The 21,589-nt window shown below is 44.1% G+C and overlaps 1 protein-coding gene across 9 annotated transcripts in view; it reads left to right on the plus strand.

Moving 5' to 3' along the window:
• LOC110508371 (transcriptional repressor p66 alpha) overlaps positions 1-21,589 on the plus strand; it is a 49,072-nt gene that overhangs the window by 18,021 nt on the left and 9,462 nt on the right. For 2 of the 9 annotated variants that reach the window (XM_021588854.2, XM_036966405.1), the window contains exons 2-7: positions 8,511-9,029; positions 12,919-13,048; positions 17,137-17,286; positions 17,598-17,675; positions 17,809-17,937; positions 18,248-18,439. In XM_021588854.2, coding sequence (XP_021444529.2) covers positions 8,515-9,029; positions 12,919-13,048; positions 17,137-17,286; positions 17,598-17,675; positions 17,809-17,937; positions 18,248-18,439 — 1,194 coding nt within the window. In that variant the 5' untranslated portion in view covers positions 8,511-8,514. Of the gene's footprint in view, positions 1-3,450; positions 3,581-7,630; positions 7,831-7,905; positions 8,196-8,510; positions 9,030-12,918; positions 13,049-17,136; positions 17,287-17,597; positions 17,676-17,808; positions 17,938-18,247; positions 18,440-21,589 lie in introns of those variants that run through there. The other 7 variants (XM_036966406.1, XM_036966403.1, XM_036966401.1 and 4 more) reach the window with 7 other exon arrangements.

A 21,589-nucleotide genomic window follows, 5' to 3' on the forward strand; every position in this document is an offset into this window, starting at 1 on the left:
GTGCTGTTTGAATGAATGCTTACGAGCCTGCTGCTGCCTACCATCGCTCAGTCAGACTGCTCTATCAAATCATAGACTTAATTATAACAAAATAACACATAGAAATACGAGCCTTTGGTCATTAATATGGTAGAATCTGGAAACTATCATTTCGAAAACAAAACGTTTATTATTTCAGTGAAATACGGAACCGTTCGGTATTTTATCTAACGGGTGGCATCCCTAAGTCTAAATATTCTTGTTACATTGCACAACCTTCAATGTTAAGTCATAATTACGTAAAATTTTGGCAAATTAGTTCACAATGAGCCAGGCTGCCAAAACTGTTGCATATACCCTGACTCTGTGTGCAATGAACGCAAAAGAAGTTACACAATTTCACCTGGTTAATATTGCCTGCTAACCTGGATTTCTTTTAGCTAAATATGCAGGTTTAAAAATATATACTTCTGTGTATTGATTTTAAGAAAGGCATTGGTGTTTATGGTTAGGTACAGTCGTCCAACGATTGTGCTTTTTTCGCAAATGCGCTTTTGTTAAATCATCCCCCAGCGTTGCATTGATTATATGCAAAGCAGGACACACTAGATAAACTAGTAATATCATCAACCATGTGTAGTTATAACTAGCAATTATGATTGATTGATTGTTTTTTATAAGATAAGTTTAATTCTAGCTAGCAACTTACCTTGGCTTCTACTGCATTCGCATAACAGGCAGACTCCTTGTGGAGTGCAACGAGAGGCTGGTGGTTATAGCGTTGGATAAGTTAACTGTAAGGTTGCAAGATTGGATCCCTCGAGCTGACAAGTTGAAAATCTGGCATTCTGCCCCTGAACAAGGCAGTTAACCCACCGTTCCTAGGCCGTCATTGAAAATAAGAATGTGTTCTTAACTGACTTGCCTAGTTCAATAAAAAAAATTTTTAAAAATTTAATTCGGCAAAATCAGCGCCCAAAAATACCGATTTCCGATTGTTATGAAAACTTGAAATCGGCCCTAATTAATCGGCCATTCCGATTAATCGGTCGACCTCTAGTTCCAAGCTGATGGCGCGGAGTACATAAAAGCCCTTTTTACCAAGTTCAGTTCGGACATTTGGAACAGTTAGCAGGATAAAGTCCTGCGAACGAAGAGAGTACCCACCACATTTCTGAACAATAAAAATTCTCAAATAAAAGGGTACTAAACCCAAATGGCTTTGTAAATAAACGTATACCAGTGACTGAGTCTACGAGTGACTAGAAAAGGCCAGCCAACCCTGGTATATAAAGTGCAGTGGTGTGTAAGGGTTTTGCAGTTTAAAATAAATCTCAATACTAAAATAAAATCCCAACTTCCGATTTAAATTTTTTTGTAAGTTGTTGAATATGCAATTTAAAAGAGGCCGTCATCAATTAAAATTCCAAGATATATATGAGTTTACAGTCTCAATCTCATTGCCCTGACATGTCGTAATAGGTGAAAGGTTCAGTGGTCTATTTCTTGCTTTAGAAAACACAATTATTTTAGTTTTGTCATTATTGAGGATAACCTGTTACGGCTGTTTCGACAACATCCGGTGAAATTGCAGAGCGCGAAATTCAAATTAAATTATTAGAAATATTTAACTTTCATAAAATCACAAGTGCAATAGACCAAAATAAAGCTTAACTTCTTGTTAATCCAGCCACCGTGTCAGAATTCAAAAAGGCTTTACGGCGAAAGCAAACCATGCGATTATCTGAGGACAGTGCCTCATCATACAAACGCATAACAAATCATTTTCAACCAGGGAGGTGCGACGAAAGTCAGAAATTGCGATATAATTCATGCCTTACCTTTGAAGATCTTCTTCTGTTGGCACTCCAAAATGTCCCATAAACATCACAAAACATAAACATCACAAATGGTCCTTTTGTTCGATAAATTCCTTTGTTATATCCCCAAAATGTCCATTTATCTGGCGCATTTGATTCAGAAAAACACTGGTTCCAACTCGCCCAACATGACTACAAATGATCTAATAAGTTACCTGTAAACTTGGTCCAAACATTTCAAACAACTTTCCTAATCCAACTTTAGGTATCTTAAAACGTAAATAATCGATAAAATTGAAGACATAATATACTGTGTTCAATAGCGGATAAAATCAAAGTGGAGCGAGCAGCAGGTCGGGCGCCCCAAACAAAAGAGTCCACTTGGCTTGACACTCACTCAGTCTGAACAGCTACTTCTTCATTATTCAAAAGAAAAACATCAACCAATTTCTAGACTGTTGACATCTAGTGGAAGCCATAGGAACTCTAACCAGGTGCCTCATAAATCTAGTTTCCCATAGAAAACGAATTGAAAACACAGTGAACTAAAAAAAAAAAAATTCACCAAACTTGTTGAGGTCTACAATTAGATTTTCTGAAATCTTGGATGATTTCTTTTGATTTTCCCATGATGTCAAACAAAGAGGCACTGAGTTTGAAGGTAGGCCTTGAAATACATCCAGAGGTACACCTCCAATTGACTCAAATTATGTCAATTAGCCTATCGGAATCTTCTAAAACCATGAAATAATTTTCTGGAATTTTCCAAGCTGTTAAAAGGCACAGTCAATTTAGTGTATGTACACTTCTGACCCACTGGAATTGTGATACAGTGAATTACAAGTTAAATATTCTCTGTAAACAGTTGGAAAAATGACTTGTGTCTTGCACAAAGTAGATGTCCTAAACGACTTGCCAAAACCATACTTTGTTAACAAGGAATTTGTGTAGTAGTTGAAAAACGAGTTTTAATGACTTCAACCTAAGTGTATGTAATCTTCTGACTTCAACTGTATCTTGTTTCTTGTCACAAGTTCAGGAATGGTTAAAAAAATCACAACATGCACTTAAAATGAACCTTACAAATAACAATGTTGGGTGATTTGGAAAGCCATAGCCAGTCAATAAATAATATAATAATACTCACAGGAAAGGTTTTCATCTTTCACAATCTGTGGATACTGTACGATTTAGAAAGATTATGTAAAACATCACTGCACAATTGAAAAATATATGGCACATGGAAACCAAACGAGGATAGTCTATGGTGATAGGTGGGATGGACTGAGGGTTGGGTTAGAGAGCTGAGGTCTATGGTGATAGGTGGGATGGACTGAGGGTTGGGTTAGAGAGCTGAGGTCTATGGTGATAGGTGGGATGGACTGAGGGTTGGGTTAGAGAGCTGAGGTCTATGGTGATAGGTGGGATGGACTGAGGGTTAGGTTAGAGAGCTGAGGTCTATGGTGATAGGTGGGATGGACTGAGGGTTGGGTTAGAGAGCTGAGGTCTATGGTGATAGGTGGGATGGACTGAGGGTTGGGTTAGAGAGCTGAGGTCTATGGTGATAGGTGGGATGGACTGAGGGTTTCCCTGCCCCCCCGTGTGTCTAATTTTTAAAGATCACATGTGTTTTGGAGGAGCCTTATGTTGGCGAAATGCCAGGCCCAACCATGATTCTAGAGCTATCATAACGTGTGGCTCTGCATAGATCCTTTGAGATCGGTCGAATCCCGCGGTGCGGATTGAAAAATGTCTTCTCACCAGGGTTAAGGTCTGTATTGGTGAGTAAACAGCAGGCTGAAGACTGATGTGGCTGCAGATGACAGCTGCTGAGATTAATTTTTTTGCTGATTATCTGATCTTGGAAAATCAGCAATATCATTGCAAGCATACCTACATCTGTATCCAATAGTTGGAATCAACCTGTCAGGTAGCCTGTTTTCCTGTTTTCTCCATGTCGTGTGTTGATGATGTCCTAAAGTTGATACTTGGATATCAGGAACAAAATTATATAGATATGATACTCAAAACAATCTTCAACATCTTGTATACAATTAGGCCTAGTTGGACAGGGACGTACAGAGATTGGGTGAATAGCGGAGTAAACAAAAATAGTATAATTTGGTCAGGAAGGACAAGATGTCACGGAGACAAAGGACTGAAATACCACAGAACAAACAGATGCAGTGATGCAGACGGAGACGCTGTGTTAACTCCTATTGGTCGGTGGTGGTTGTGCAGACACCCTCAGCGTAATCTGCAAAAGTCTGGTTTTCAGGGGAAAAGGAAGAAACCCTGTAACTTCTGCTTTTGGACGTGCCTCGCTGTTTACAGTCCCCGGTGAAACATGTTGCTTTTGGACGTGCCTCGCTGTTTACAGTCCCCGGTGAAACATGTTGCTTTTGGACGTGCCTCGCTGTTTACAGTCCCCGGTGAAACATGTTGCTTTTGGACGTGCCTCGCTGTTTACAGTCCCCGGTGAAACATGTTGCTTTTGGACGTGCCTCGCTGTTTACAGTCCCCGGTGAAACATGTTGCTTTTGGACGTGCCTCGCTGTTTACAGTCCCCGGTGAAACATGTTGCTTTTGGACGTGCCTCGCTGTTTACAGTCCCCGGTGAAACATGTTGCTTTTGGACGTGCCTCGCTGTTTACAGTCCCCGGTGAAACATGTTGCTTTTGGACGTGCCTCGCTGTTTACAGTCCCCGGTGAAACATGTTGCTTTTGGACGTGCCTCGCTGTTTACAGTCCCCGGTGAAACATGTTGCTTTTGGACGTGCCTTGCTGTTTACAGTCCCCGGTGAAACATGTTGCTTTTGGACGTGCCTCGCTGTTTACAGTCCCCGGTGAAACATGTTGCTTTTGGACGTGCCTCGCTGTTTACAGTCCCCGGTGAAACATGTTGCTTTTGGATGTGCTTCGCTGTTTACAGTCCCCGGTGAAACATATTGCTTTTGGACGTGCCTTGTTTTGTCACATATTTGTCACATGTGCTGAATACAACAGTGACATTACAGTGAAATTATTACTTACAAGCTCTTACCCAACAATGTAGTTTTAAGAAAAGTAAGTGTTAAAGTATTTACTAAAATATAAACTGAAGTTAAAAAATATATATATTAAAAATAATACATTGAAGGAAATAGAAAAATAACTTTGGGGTAGAAGCTGTTAAGAAGCCTTTTGGACCTAGACTTGGTAGCAGAGAGAACAGACTATGGTGGCTGGAGATTTTGGCAATTTTTGTGGTCTTCCTATGACAATGCATATATAGATATAGAGGTCCTGGATGGCAGAAAGCTTGGCCCCAGTGATGTACTGATCTGTACACACTACCCTCTGTAGTGCCTTGCAGTCAGATGATGACAATGCATATAGAGGTATAGAGGTCCTGGATGGCAGGAAGCTTGGCCCCAGTGATGTACTGGTCTGTACACACTACCCTCTGTAGTGCCTTGCGGTCGGAGGCCGAGCAGTTGCCATACCAGGCGGTGATGCAACCAGTCATCTGATCAGGGGACCCATGCCAAATCTTTTCAGTCTCCTGAGGGGGAATAGGCTTTGTCGTGCCCTCTTCTCGACTGTCTTCGTGTGTTTGGACCATGGTAGTTCGTTGGTGATGTCGACACCAAGTATCTTGGAAGGTCTCAACCTGCTCCACTACAGCCCTGTTGATGAGAATGGGGGCGTGCTCGGCCCTCCTTTTCCAGTAGTCCACGATCATCTCCTTTGTCTTGATCACGTTGAGGGAGAGGTTGCTATCCTGGCACCACACTGCCAGGTCTCTGACCTCCTCCATATAGGCTGTCTCATCATTGTTGGTGATCAGGCCTACCACTGTTGTGTAGCCGGCAAACTTAATATTGATGTTGGAGTCATGCCTGGCCATGTAGCCATGGGTGAACAGGGAGTACAGGAGGGGACTGAGCACGCATCCCTGAGGGGCCCCCATGTTGAGGATCAGCATGGCGGATTTGTTGTTACCTACCCTTACCACCTGGGGGCGGCCCATCAGGAAGTCCAGGATCCAGTTGCAGAGGGAGATGTTTAGTCCCAGGGTCCTTAGCTTAGTGATGAGCTTTGTGGGCAATATGGTGTTGAACGCTGAGCTGTAGTCAATGAATAGCATTCTCACATAGGTGTTCCTTTTGTCCAGGTTGGAAAGGGCAGTGTGGAGTGCGATAGAGATTGCATCATCTGTGGATCTGTTGGGGGGGTGTGCTACTTGGAGTGGGTCTAGGGTTTTTGGGATAATGGTATTGATGTGAGCCATGACCAGCCTTTCAAAGCACTTTTTGGCTACAGACGTGAGTGCTACGGGTCAGTAGTTTATTTAGGCAGGTTGCCTTGGTGTTTTTGGGCACAGGGATTATGGTGGTCTGCTTGAAACATTTTGGTATTACAGAATTGGTCAGGGAGAGGTTGAAAATGTCAGTGAAGACACTTTCAAGTTGTCCCTCTCCTTGAAAGCGGCAGCTCTACCCTTTAGCTCAGTGCAGATGTTGCCTGTAATCCATGGCTTCTGGTTTGGGTATGTATGTACTGTCACTGTGGGGAAGACACCTGCTACATTAGGTTATTGTGCAGAGGCCTGATTGTGTGTTGTTATTGGCTGATAACTGTTGTATAAGAGAACCAGCGGTCAACTTCCAAAGGTGATGGTGGAGATGATGTTGGTGATGATAAAGATCATGCCGATGTAGACCTGGTAGCCTAGTGGTTAGAGCGTTGGGGTTGCTGGATTGATCTGTCGTTCTGCCCCGGAGCAAAGCAGTTAATCCACTGTTTCCCGGGTGCCGAAGACGTGGATGTCGATTATGGCAGCCCCCCGCACCTCTCTGATTCAGAGGGGTTGGGTTAAATGCGGAAGACACATTTCAGTTGAATGCATTCAGTTGTGCAACTGACTAGGTATCCCCCTTTCTCTTTCCTGTGTGTAGCGAAGGGGGAGAGCTTTCTGATGGACATGTCATCTTGGTGGATGTGTGTGAGCTGCCATAGAGATGTAACCTGATACATGTCTGCCATTACGTCATTCAGATCCTTCCCTGTTAAAAAGCTGAACTGCCCTTGGGCCGGCTGCTGACGTGGTCAACTTCCACTACACTCTATAGACAGTGACACTGCACTTTTCACTGTAACAATAGGAGCAAGTAGAGTTTAAACCAGGGGTGGGAAATGAACTAAATATACTTTAAAATGACTGAAACCAAACGGTGTAGAAATGATAATGGACTTACGTTCATAGACAGTCAAAAATGAGTTTGACACTAATCGAAAGTTAGTTTTGCGATTTCTGCCCTAATAGATGAGTTTAGGATTTGAGGAGGGTGAGCTGATCCTAGACCTGTGCCTTGTCGGCCCTACTGCCTAGGGCCTACAGAAAAGTTCTACCCAGAGTTGTAGTCTTGACAGCAGCAGACATGAGTGTGCTTCAGTATTTTGGGCGATTTATTCCTCCCTCCTTCTCTTTTTTTTCTTCCCTCATCTTCCCGGCAGACGTGTGTTTTGGAACGCTACCTCCCTCAACCCCCCCCCCCCCCCCTCTTTCCCCATTCCTCTCGTCCCCCCCCCCCCCCCTCTCTCACTCCCTATCCCTAATACAAGCGTCTGTTAGTGTAAAAACTGAGTTTCTGTTCTGGCCCTCAAAGGGTTAAAAACTGCTTCAGCCTCTCTCACACACACACACACACACACAAAATCACTCGCCATCCGGTTTAGACTGGTTCTTAGAAAAAGTGCTTTGTGTCTCCCTATGAATCCTGGGAAGGGTCATGTGTGCCTCAGTGATGTCAGAGAGGTTGAAAACAACTTGAGTCAGCTTTCTTTTATCAGATGAGATGTGTGAGCGCGTCTGTGTGGCCCAGGTACAGCCATGAGTGTGGCAGTGTGTGCTGCATATTTGCCGCCATAACTACCCTGTTCTGAGAAAAGGAAAAAGGAGGGTGGTGAAAGGGTTAATGTGGCAGTTTTTTTCCCGAAGCCGTAGCTTCCTGCCGTGCGTCACTGGGCAGACAAGGGGCCTGAGTGAGTGAGTGTTCTGTTTATTTATGGAGGACAGCAGTGGGACCCCAGTCCACATGTATGACGCAGGACACAACTCCTCACACTACTGTCTGTCTGTTTCTTAGTATGACTGTGATTAGTCTTGGAGTATCTCCTACAGACAGTCTAGTCTTGTCTCAGTCTAGTCAAGTCTCTCAACTTCTTGTTTCCTGGCACCTCCTCTGTCTGTCTGTTTCCCTATTGCTGTGTGTGTAAACGGGAGGTAGGGATTAAGACCCGCTAGCATCTGGGTAGTGGGCACCAAGGTGGTCATGTGTGTTCCAATCCCATAGCCATCGGTCGCATTGACAGACAAGGGAGAGGAGAGAGCGAGAGAAAGAACTAGCTACTGTAAGTCTGTCTCCATTCTGTTCCACAGGACAACATCGGGAGCCCACTTAGCGAGGTTAATAGAGAGGGACTGAATCTGGCGTTGTGTTTTGCCTTTGTCCTCAGTAAATGCTTCAAGGTCAGCTGGGCTTTATCTCTAAAAAGGGATTCACGGTCAGCTATGCCTGTCCAAGTTCTATAGACTTTATGTTTTACAACTGATTTGAGGTCAGCTATACCCATCCTGGTCCAAGGCTGTATGCTTTACTGTCTATTGTTGTCAGCTTTGTCTATTCAAGTGAACGTCTGACCAAGTCTTCTTCTGTCTCTTTGTAGGGGGATGTCTGAGGAGGCTGTTCGCCAGACGCGCAGTCAGAAGAGGGCGCTAGTGAGAGAAGTCCCTCCCACTGAGTCTGACCGCAAGAAGCCCAAACTAGACCGGGCAGAGACTGGAGCTCCAGACCAGGATGATGAGAGCTCAACTAAACCGAAACCACAACCCGAAACCACAAAAGATGACCTAGACCAATTTAAACATGTGGTCATGCCTGAGAAGGCACCAGAACTACCCAAGTTAAAATTATCGCTAGTGTTACCATCCCAACCAGCAAAGGAGCCAGAGCGGGACCGGGCCCCGAAACGGTCAGATCCAAGCTTAGACAACTGGACTGAGAGGAATGACCACAGCGACCAGGTCAGGGTGAAGAGTGAGGTGCCTCTAGATGGGCGGAACAGGACCGTGAAGTCTGAACCGATGGTGGCTAGTGGTATGATGACGGCAACGGAGGTGAAGGCTACCATTAAAGTTGAGGTCCAGACAAGAGAGCAGGCGCTGGACATGAGCACCTCTAGAGGGTGAGACCACACTATTTATTATCCTAAAAACTGATGTGAGATCAGCTCCTTTTACTATAGTTCTAGTACCATTTACTCTATGCCATTCAAAACTGACTTGAGGTCAGTTTCACTGTCTACTCAAGTAGTTTCAAGATGGCACTTAGTTAGTTTTAGAATTCTGTTCTGACTGAAGTCAAGTCTTTAAAACCTGTTTGGTGTGTGGGGGGGGGGGGCATAGTGTGAGATCAATGAGAGTGTGTTTTTAAGAAGATTTTGCAATTGTTATCTAAATTGCTTTTATTGAATGGAGTACCTACTATTGGGGGGAGGTGCAGTTTTTAAAATATTTTTTTTCAAAAGAAAACGGTCCTTCAAAACTTCCAGTGTCTGTCCCTCCCTCCATTTCCCCTGTCACCACCTGAACCCTAAAACTCCCCTCCACAAAATGAAGCCTGTGTTGTCACAAACCGGTTCCAACCAGCCGTTGCCATGGTTTCCACTGTGGAAGGAAAGGGGGGGACGTGAGAGGCAGGGTCACGTGATGATGCCTGAGTGGAGGGTCATGTGACCTGCTTTGGATGAGTGATTAATCCACAGGAAGTGGTAATGGGGCGACACACACACACACTCTCAAGGTGCTAAGCCCTGGGGAGGAGAAGGCTGCGTATTGTAATGCCCACTTCTGAGGATTGACAATCTGTCTCATTCGAGTTCATAATTTACTCTACATTTAACTTTCATTTTCCAATCTAAACTGGGTTATTCATATCCATAAATGTTTACAGCAATCCACATTTCAATGATGCTGATCAAACTCAAACAGAATGTCATTAGACTAGCGGCAACTGGCAAGCCCACAGAAGCTTCTGGACCCGGGTCGGACATACAACAGATATAAACTGGTAGCCTTCCAACACAAACCCTGCTACTCCTTATCAAATCAAATTGATTTGTCACGTGCAGAATACAATGGATGTAGAATTGACCATGAAATGCTTACTTACGAGCCCTTTCCCAGCAATGCAGAGTTAAGATGTATGACAATTTGCAACAACAACAATAAAGATAGTAACACAATAAAATAACAATAATATACAAGGAGTACCGGTACTGAGTCAATGTGCTGGGGTTATGAGGTAATTGAGGTAATACTGTGTGTACATGTAGGTAGGGGTAAAAGTGACTAGGCAATCAGGATAGATAATAAACAGTAGCAGCAGCGTAATGAATAATGGCGCCGGAGGGGATAGCTGCCGTTTTACGGGCTCCTAACCAACAGTGCTATTTTGTTTGTAACTCATTTTGTACATAATGTTGCTGCTACCGTCTCTTATGACGGAAAAGAGCTTCTGGATATCAGAACAGCGATTACTCACCTCGAACTGGACAGTGATTCTTTCTTTAATGAGTCTGACGCGAAGGATTACCCGAGACCAGGCCCAAATCCCCGTCATCAGCTTGAAGAAATTATGGAAATAATTGGCGAGTGGGTAAACCGCCTTTACCATCCGTTCTATTGGCCAATGTGCAATCACTAGAAAATAAAAAGTGGATGATCTTCGATCGGGACTATACTACCAACAGGACATTAAAAACTGTAATATCTTATGTTTCACCGAGTCTTGGCTGAACGACAACACAGAGAATATAGAGCTGGCTAGGTTTTCCATGCATCGGCAGGACAGAGCAGCTTCGTCTGGAAAGACGAGGGGCAGGAGTGTGTGTCTATTTGTCAATAACAGTTGGTGCGCGATGTCAAATATGGAAAAGTCTTGAGGTATTCCTCGCCTGAGGTAGAGTACCTCACGATAAGCTGTAGACTACACAATCTACCAAGAGAGTTTTCATCAATATTATTCGTAGCCATCGATCTACCACCGCAAACCGATACTTGCACTAAGACCGCACTCAACGAGCTGTATAAGGCCATAAGAAAATGCTCATCCTGAAGCGGTGCTCCTAGTGGCCGGGGACTTTAATGCAGGAAAACTTAAATCCGTTTAACCTAATTTCTACCAGCATGTCACATCTGCAACCAGAGGAAAAAACAGAGACGCATACAAAGCTCTCCCTCACCCTCCATTTGGCAAATCTGACCATGATTCTATCCTCCTGATTCCTGCTTACAAGCAAAACTAAAGCAAGAAATACAAGTCACTCGCTCAATATGGAAGTGGTCAGATGGCGCAGATGCTATGCTACAGGACTGTTTTGCTAACACAGACTGGAATCTGTTCCGGGATTTATCCAATGGCATTGAGGAGTATAGCACCTCAGTCACCGGCTTCATCAATAAGTGCATTGACAACGTCGTCCCCACAGTACGTACATATCCCGACCAGAAGCCATGGATTACAGGCAACATCTACATCGAGCTAAAGGCTAGAGCTGCCGCTTATAAGAAATCCCACTATGCCCTCAGACAAACCATCAAACGGGCAAAGCGTCAATACAGGAATAAGATTGAATCCTACTACACCGGCTCTGACACTCGGTGGCTGTGGCAGGGCTTGCAAACTATTACGGACAACAAAGGGAAACGCAGCTGCGAGCTGCCCAGTGATGCAAGCCTACCAGACCAGCTAACTACCTTTTTTTTATGCTCGTTTGTAGGCAAGCAACACTAAAGCATGCATGAGAGCACCAGCTGTTCCGGATGACTGTGTGATCACGCTCTCCGTGGCCGATGTGAGCAAGACCTTTAAACAGGTTAACATTTCACAAGACCGCAGGGCCAGACGGATTACCAGGATGTGTACTCAGAGCATGCGCAGACCAACTGGCAAGTGTCTTCACTGACATTTTTCAACCTCTCCCTGACCGAGTCTGTAGTACCTGTTTCAAGCAGACCACCATAGTCCTTGTGCTCAAGAAAGCGAAGGTAACCTGCCTAAATGACCACTGCCCCGTAGCACTCACGTCGGTAGCCATGAAGTGCTTTGAAAGGCTGGTCATGGCTCACATCAACATCATCATCCCGGAAACCCTAGACCCACTCCAATTCACATACTGCCCCAACAGATCCACAGATGATGCAATCTCTATCGCACTCCACACTGCCCTTTCCCACAGATCTAGGGAAGGGTAACAAAACATGTCTGCAGCATTGAAGGTCCCCAAGAACACAGTGGCCTCCATCATTCTAAAAAATGGAAGACGTTTGGAACCCACAAGACTCTTCCTAGAGCTGGCCGCCCTGCCAAACTGAGCAATCAGAGGAGAAGGGCCTTGGTCAGGGAGGTGACCAAGAACCCAATGGTCACTCTGACAGAGCTCCAGAGTTCCTCTGTGGAGATGGGAGAACTTTTCAGAAGGACAACCATCTCTGTAGCACTCCACCAATCAGGCCTTTATGGTAGAGTGGCCAGATGGAAGCCACTCCTCAGTAAGATGCATATGACAGCACGCTTGGAGTTTGCCAAAAGGCACCTAAAGGACTCTCAGACCATGAGAAACAAGATTCTCTGGTTTGATGAAAACAAGATTGAACTCTTTGGCCTGAATACCAAACATCTCGTCTGGAGGAAACCGGGCACTATCCCTACGGTGAAGCATGGTGGTGGCAGCATCATGCTGTGGGGATGTTTATCATTGGCGGGGAGTGGGAGACTAGTTATGATAGAGAAAAAGATGAATGGCGTAAAGTACAGAGAGATCCGTGATGAAAACCTGTTCCAGAGCGCTCAAGACCAGTGCCAAGTATGTAGCGTCATATCCAAGAAGACTTGAGGCTGTAATTGCTGCCAAAGGTGCACCAACAAAGTACTGAGTAAAGGGTCTGAATACTTATGTAATATTTCAGTTTATTCATTTTTATTAATTAGCAAACATTTCTAAAAACCTGTTTTTTCTTTGTCATTATTGGGTATTGTGTGTAGAATTAATCACTCTTTTCTTCTTTGATTAGCGCTTTAAAGAGGGAGAAGTGTTCCCTGTCCCCAGACGATGATGTCATTGTCCTGTCGGCTAATGACTCCTGCAGTCCGCCAATGAACGGCTTGAACCACCTCAAGGAGCTGAACACAGACCTACTTATGGTTAGTGAAAGAACTATACCAGTACCCTGAACTTTAAGTCACTGTTTCTACCCAGTACTTAATCCTGCACCTTCGAGACTGATGCCCCATGTACATTGAACACTGGTCCCTTTAATAATGTTCGTTTTCTAACCACTTCATATGTACAGCACATTTGGAAAGTATTCAGACCCCTTCCCTTGTTACGTTCCAGCCTTATCCTAAAATGTATTAAATTGTTTTGAAACATACCATTTACTTAAGTATTCAGACCCTTTACTCAGTACTTTGTTGAAGCACCTTTGGCAGTGATTATGGCTTTGAGTCTTCTTGGATATGACGCTACAAGCTTGGCACTAGTGATGCACCAATATGACATTTTTGATATCTAATATTTTCCTTGCCAAAAAAAAACGATACCGATATTTCAACTTTTAACGGCCTTTTAAGCATTCTAGTACAGTTTAAATAGTTAACGCACACACATGGACACAGCGGCCTAAGGCACTACATCTCAGTGCAAGAGGCGTCACTACAGTCCCTGGTTCGAATCCAGGTTGTATCACATCCGGCCGTTATTGGGAGTCCCGTAGCGCGGCACACAATTGGTCTATCATCGTCTGGGTTTGACCGGGGTAGGCCGTCATTGTAAATAAGAATTTGTTCTTAACTGACTTGCCTAGTTAAATAAAGGTTACACACACACACACCACACTGACCAAAAAGTTATTTTGTTAGGATTTACCTATGTCCCCATTACCAGTAAAACATAATCAAAACCTATTTCTTTCACTGTGCTGTTTCATTGTTCATTTGTTCAGTCTCAACCAGGATTTCATCATACATGTCAAGCAGTGGAGTTTCAGCTCCGTCTGTCCGTGGCCTCTTCTTCGGTGCGCACGGTCACTGTGGCTGTTTCCATCTTGTCCAGCTGTGTCTAACATTCCACGTAAACCCTGTTTCTTGTCTGCATCGAAGTAGCGGTCCTTGTACCTAGCATTGAGCATAGTTCACAGCCTGTGAACCATGCTCTTGTTCACAGCCTGTGTCGGCAGTTTTGTTGAGCAGGCGTTTCAGTGCCATGACAGAGGGTATCACATCTGCTGCAGGCACAGTTGATGAGCTTATTTCTCAAGTCAGTTGTTCGAATGGAGCTAACCAATGTGTTCATGTTTCCAAGTTTTCAAACACCATTGAAATGGCAGCAGCGGTGTGACAACCAGCACATTCATGAGCATACAATATGACTTTCCTCAGTACGAAATCCTCGACGACCCACTGTGCTGTCAGACTCCGCATGCCCATGGGGCTGATATCGCTGGTCCAAGTGTCAGTCGTGACGCTAATAGCAGTGACGCTGTTACTGTGTAACTCCGGTAGGGCAACATCTGAAAAATAGCGCACTTGGTCACCCACGACAGAGAATGGTTGTCTGTCAAGGACAATGAATTCCGTTATCTTGAAGTTAATGGATTTCGCCATTGAGTTGTCTCTCTGAAATTTTCTTACTCTTTCAAATGACTGCTGGACTTGTTGACTGCTCGAACCACACAGCAGACATTCTGGGTTAGGTTAGGAATGCTGTGTTGCACGTGTAGCGCCACATTTTACGTTATATAGGAATGCATGTCAGCTTTAACATCGGTTTTGCACATCAGCGTTAAACTAGACATCGTCCGATACCGATGTTGGCATTGTAAGCTAATATTGTCCGATTCCAATATGTTCACCGATATATCGTGCATCCCTACTTAGCACACCTGTACTTGGGGAGTTTCTCACATTTTTCTCTGCAGATCCTCTGAAGCTCTGTCAGGTTGGATGGGGAGCGTCGCTGCACAGCTATTTTCAGGTCTCCACTGAGATGTTCGATCAGGTTCAAGTCCAGGCTCTGGCTGGGCCACTCAAGGACATTTAGAGACTTGTCCCGAAGCCACTCCTGCTTTGTCTTGGTTGTGTGCTTAGGTTTGTTGTCCTGTTGGAAGGTGAACCTTCGCCCAGTCTGAGGCCCTGAGTGCTCTGGAGCAGGTTTTCATCAAGGATCTCTCTGTACTTTGCTCCGTTCATCTTTCCCTCGATCCTAACTAGTCTCCCAGTCACTGCTGCTGAAAAACATTGCTACAGCATGAAGCTGCCACCACCATGCTTCACCGTAGGGATGGTGCCAGGTTTCCTCCAGAAGTGATGCTTGGCATTCAGGCCAAAGAGTTCAATCTTGTTTTAATCATACCAGAGAATCTTGTTTCTCGTGGTCAGAGTCCTTTTAGGAGGTTTTTGGCAAACTCCAAGCGGGCTGTCATATGCATTTTCCTGAGGAGTGGCTTCTGTCTGGCCACTCTACCATAAAGGCCTGATTGGTGGAGTGCTGCAGAGATGGTTGTCCTTCTGGAAGGTTCTCCCATCTCCTCATAGGAACTCTGGAGCTCTGTCAGAGTGACAATCGGGTTATTGATCACCTCCCTGACCAAGGCCCTTCTGCCCCGATTGCTCAGTTTGGCCGGGCTGCCAGCTCTAGGAAGAGTCTTGGTGCTTCCAAACTTCTTCCATTTAAGAATGATGGAGGCCACTGTGTTCTTATGGACCTTCAATGCTGCAGAAATGGTACCCTTTCTTCGACCTCATGGCTTGATTTTTGCTCTGACATGCACTGTCAACTGTGGGACCTTATATAGACTGTGGGACCTTATTTTCACAGGTGTGTGCTTTTCCAAATCATGTCCAATCAATAGAAATTACCACAGGTGGACTCCAATAAAGTTGTAGAAAAATCTGAAGGATGATCCATGGAAACAGGATGCACCTGAGCTCAATTTCAAGTCTCATAGCAAAGGGTCTGAATACTTATATAAATAAGGTATTTCTGTTTTGTTTTTGTTTTTTTAATTGGCAAAACTTTCTAGAAACCTTTTCTAGAAACTTTAGCATTGTAGATAATTAACAACTTTAGCATTGAAGATCATTAACCACTTTAGCATTTAAGATAATTAACAACTTTAGCATTTTAGATCATTAACAACTTTAGCATTATAGATAATTAACAACTTTGCAACTACTTACTACTTTTTAGCTTCTTCTCTCTGTCTGCTGTACTGGTCTCTCTCTCTCCGTCTCTCTCTCCGTATCGCTGTCTCTCTCTCTCCGTCTCTCTCTCTCTGTCTCTCTGTCTCTGTCTCTGTCTCTCTCTCTCTCTGTCTCTCTCTCTCTGTCTCTCTCTCTCTGTCTCTCTCTCTGTCTCTCTCTCTCTCTGTCTCTCTCTCTCTCCGTCTCTCTCTCTCTGTCTCTCTCTCTCTCTCTCTCTCTCGCTCTGTCTCTCTCTCTCTGTCTCTCTCTCTCTGTCTCTCTCTCTCTCTCTCTCTCTGTCTCTCTCTCTCTGTCTCTCTCTCTCTGTCTCTCTGTCTCTCTCTCTGTCTCTCTCTCTGTCTCTCTCTCTCTGTCTCTCTCTCCGTCTCCGTCTGTCTCTCTCTCTCTGTCTCTCTCTCTCTCTGTCTCTCTCTCTCTGTCTCTCTCTCTCTGTCTCTCTCTCTGTCTCTCTCTCTGTCTCTCTCTCTGTCTCTCTGTCTCTCTCTCTGTCTCTCTGTATCTCTCTGTCTCTCTCTCTGTCTCTCTCTCTCTGTCTCTCTCTCTCTGTCTCTCTCTCTGTCTCTCTCTCTCTCTGTCTCTCTCTCTCTCTGTCTCTCTCTGTCTCTCTCTCCGTCTCTCTCTGTCTCTGTCTCTCTCTCTCCGCCTCTCTCTGTCTCTCTCTCTCTCTCTGTCTCTCTCTCTCTGTCTCTCTCTCTGTCTCTCTCTCTGTCTCTCTCTCTGTCTCTCTCTCTGTCTCTCTCAATTCAATTCAATTCAATTCAAGGGCTTTATTGGCATGGGAAACATGTGTTAACATTGCCAAAGCAAGTGAGGTAGACAACATACAAAGTGAATATATAAAGTGAAAAACAACAAAAAGTATATATATATAGTCTCTCTCTCTCTGTCTCTCTCTCTGTCTCTCTCTGTCTCTCTCTGTCTCTGTCTCTCTCTCTCTCTCTCTCTCTCTCTCTCTCTCTCTGTCTCTCTCTCTCTCTCTCTCTGTCTTTCTCTCGTCTAATTGGTCTTTATCTGGTCTCTGTGTGTAGAAGACCAGTCCAGAGGACAGGGATCGCATCATAAAGCAGTTGAAAGAGGAGCTGAGGCAGGAGGAGGCCAAGCTGGTGCTGCTGAAGAAACTACGACAGAGCCAGATACAGAAGGACACACTGCAGAAGGTATGGACGCATATAGCCAAGGTGAGTTGTCGTGATGAGGTAGCCCTGCCTGTGACATAAAATCAGTGTCACCCTCTGCCCAAGAAGGAATTTGGTTTCCCAAAGCAGAAAACAGGAGTTCAGATCCCAGCTCTCTCTCACTCACTCACACTCACTCTCACACTCACTCTCACACTCACTCTCACACTCGCACTCGCACACACACACACACACGGTACAGAAAAAGCCACACAGGTAAACACATACATTCACCCAGATGCATACTTCCACAAACCTACAAATAGACACACACACACCCAGCTCATTCTATCCATCTCTGTCTTGTTCCACAGCCATCAGTATTGTCAGGTTCTGCAGCTCCTCCATCTCTGATCCGGGGATCCATTACAGCCAGCAAAGGCTCCCAGCAGGTCAGACATCTCTCTCACACAAACAAGCTTGTATATTCACACAGAAGTTTTTTTAATGTTTAACACATTTCTGTTATTGAATAGTTTAGTTTAAGACCGAGACATGAGTCCGAAGACTTTATTTCATCCCCAGGTGGGGTCAAGTAGGAGTTCAGGCACAGTCATTCCTCCTCCTCTGGTGAGGGGCGGGCAGCAGATCTCCTCCAAGCATGGGTCCCACAACTCCCAGATCATCATGCCACCCCTAGTTAGAGGGGCACAGGTAAGAGAGACCACAATCTACCTGCCAAACTGGTCATCAGATGATATCAATCCACACTACTAATGACTGACTTGTGTGTCACCTGTTTTTTTATTTTCTCTCTCTTTTTGTCTCGGTCTCTTTCATTCCCCTCTTGTCTCTCCACCCTCCCTCACATATTGCTGCTGTGTCCCTCATCCTCTTCTTTCCCATGAGCTGTCCAATGCTCTCTTCTATATGCCCTCTCTCTGTCCAATGTTGGCCCTCTTTATCCCTGCCCTGTCCCTCTTCTCCTCCTCGGTCCAATCTCTCCCCTGACCCCCTTTTGTAGCCAATTGCTGTGTCTCCTCAGCAGATCCAGTCTCTCCGGCAGCAGCAACTGTCAGGGTCTGGCTCTGGAGGCTCTGGCCCCCCTCCCCTGCTGCTGGCCTCCAGGGCCAACGTACCCGGCACCCAGGCCCAGAGAGGCCTCATCAGGGTGGGAAACGTCAACAATACCAGCCTGCTGGTCAACATCTCACAGGTGGGGCAGAGGAAGGGCTCTATTTTTTTTTATAGATTCAAATGCAGCCTATGTGAATTCTAGCTACTTCTGAAGCACATGTTGTGCCCTCACCTAATGTGTAACCCTGTAAAGACATTTGTTTATCATAAAAACCTAAAATGTTGATATAAATACCTGTGATTGAAATTAAAAATTAATTTGTGGAATATTAGGTTTCTACATGATTTAAAAGCACTATTTTCCTAAAATTGTACACTGCCTCTTTTAAGAGCATCACGTTAGTGTTGATAATAATAACAACTAGATGGTTTTTTCCATTAATAAAAATTGTGACTTCCTTCAGTATTTTTGTGGCAGTGGATAGAATAGCCTGAACGTGTGAAAATTGCTTTGGTGTCTCATCTTGAACAGTTCAAGAGTTAGGAAAGGGAAAGAGGGATACCTAGTCAGTTGACCAACTGAAATGTGTCTTCCGCATTTAATCCAACCCCTCTGAATCGGAGAGGTGCGGGGGGCTGCCTTAATCTACTGTTGGTGGGACATTTTTATGCTCATTTATACAGTTATAGTTGATTAACGTTTTAAGGAATTTGAAGTTAGGATAGCCAGAACATGTGCAAGTTGGTTTGGGATATCTAGCTTGAACGGTTCAAGAGTTACTGTTGGTATGTTGCTTTATGCTAATTTATGCAAATGTATATGTAGGTAGTTGATAAAGATTCTAAAGAACTTGAAGTTTGCATAGCCTGAATGTTTTGAAGTTGGTCTTGTAGCTTCATTGGCCAAGGAGCAGGACCATTTGTATTCCTATGTGTTTATGCACATTTTAAATGGTTATAGTTCCAAAAGTATATATCAACTCAGCAAAAAAAGAAACATCCTCTCACTGTCAACTGTGTTTATTCTCTGCAAACTTAACATGTGTAAGTATTTGTATGAACATAACAAGATTCAACAACTGAGACATAAACTGAACAAGTTCCACAAACATGTAACTAACAGAAATGGACGAATGTGTCCCTGAACAAAGGGGGGGGGGGGTCAAAATCAAAAGTAACAGTCAGTATCTGGTGTGGCCACCAGCTGCGTTAAGTACTGCAGTGCATCTCATGGACTGCACCAGATTTGCCAGTTCTTGCTGTGAGATGTTACCCCACTCTTCCATCAAGGCACCTGCAAGTTCCCGGACATTTCTGGGGGGAATGGCCCTAGCCCTCAACCTCTGATCCAACTGGTCCCAGACGTGGTCAATGGGATTGAGATCCGGGCTCTTCGCTGGCCATGGCAGAACACTGACATTCCTGTCTTGCAGGAAATCACGCTCAGAACGAGCAGTTTGGCTGGTGGCACTGTCATGCTGGAGGGTCATGTCAGGATGAGCCTGCAGGAAGGGTACCATATGAGGGAGGAGGATGTCTTCCCTGTAACGCACAGCGTTGAGATTGCCTGCAATGACAACAAGCTCAGTCCGATGCTGTGATACACAGCCTCAGACCATGATGGACCCTCCACCTCCAAATCGATGTAACACTCATTCCTTTGACGATAAACGCAAATCCGACCATCAACCCTGGTGAGACAAAATCACGACTCGTCAATGTGCCCATAGGCGATGTTGTTGCCGGTGATGTCTAGTGAGGACCTGCCTTGCAACAGGCCTACAACGGGCCTCTCTCAGCCTATTGCGGACAGTCTGAGCTGGGAAGGGATTGTGCATTCCTGGTGTAACTCGGGCAATTGTAGTTGCCATCTTGTACCTGTCCCGCAGGTGTGATGTTCAGATGTACCAATCCTGTGCAGGTGTTGTTACACGTGGTCTGCCACTGCGAGGACCATCAGCTGTCCTTTCTGTCTCCCTGTAGCGCTGTCTTAGGCATCTCACAGTACGGACATTGCAATTGATTGCCCTGGCCACATCTGCAGTCCTCATGCCTCCTTGCAGCATGCCTAACAGGCTGACCACACTGCTCGTGTCGCGTGCGTGAGCATTGCAAAATAAATTTAGAAATCCATGTTTTTCAATTATTCCAACCACACTGCTCGGGTGCGCCAACGAGCGTCTGCGTTGCCAAGGGCTAAAATAGAAATCAGTTCTATTTCTGACGCAGATCGCGCTGCAAGTCCTGCCTCTCCCATCTCCTCATTGGTTTATAGAAGCAGGTACCCATCTCTTCATTGGTTATACCCACGTGGGTGACTGAAAGACGAACGAGGTCAGTGACGGTAATGCAGCTAATTTATGAAAGTTGCCAATCGCAATATAAAGTTAAGGCCTGGAAGGAAGAGATGACTAGAAACGATTTGGTTGACCGTTTTATGTGTGGATTAATTGTCGGAGTAGAGGACCTTGTACATTACAGGTAAAATAACAACTCAATGTTTATATCCCAGGACAAATTAGCTAGCAACAGCAAAAGCTAGCTAAATTAGACAAATTGGTATATATATACTAATTAATATACTAATATACTATACTAACAATTTGATACCACAAAATTGGGGAGAAAAGGAAAAAATAAATAAAGAAATATATATATATATATATATATATATATATATATATATATATATTTATATTATATTTATATATATTTATATTATATTTATATATATATATATTTATATATATATTATATATATTTATATATATATATATATATATATATATTATATTTATATATATATATATTATATTTATATATATATATATATATATATATATATTATATTTATATATATATATATTATATTATATTATATATTTATATATATATAAATATTAATTTTTTTATTTTTTATTTTTTTCCTTTTCTCCCCAATTTTGTGGTATCAAATTCAGGTCAGGTTCAGTCAGGTTCTTCCTTGGGAGCAATTTCCAAATGCCTGAAGGTACCACGTTCATCTGAACAAACAATAGTACGCAAGTATAAACACCATGGGACCACACAGCCGTCATACCGCTCAGGAAGGAGATGCATTCCGTCTCCTAGAGATTAACATACTTTGGTGCGTAAAGTGCAACTCAATCCCAGAGCAACAGCAAAGGACCTTGTGAAGATGCTGGAGGAAGCAGGTACAAGGTATATATATCCACAGTAAAACGAGTCCTATATCTCGACATAACCTGAAAGGCCGCTCAGCAAGGAAGAAGCCACTGCTCCAAACCAC

Source organism: Oncorhynchus mykiss, chromosome 28 (genome assembly GCF_013265735.2).
Source record: "Oncorhynchus mykiss isolate Arlee chromosome 28, USDA_OmykA_1.1, whole genome shotgun sequence".
Lineage (NCBI taxonomy): Eukaryota > Metazoa > Chordata > Actinopteri > Salmoniformes > Salmonidae > Oncorhynchus > Oncorhynchus mykiss.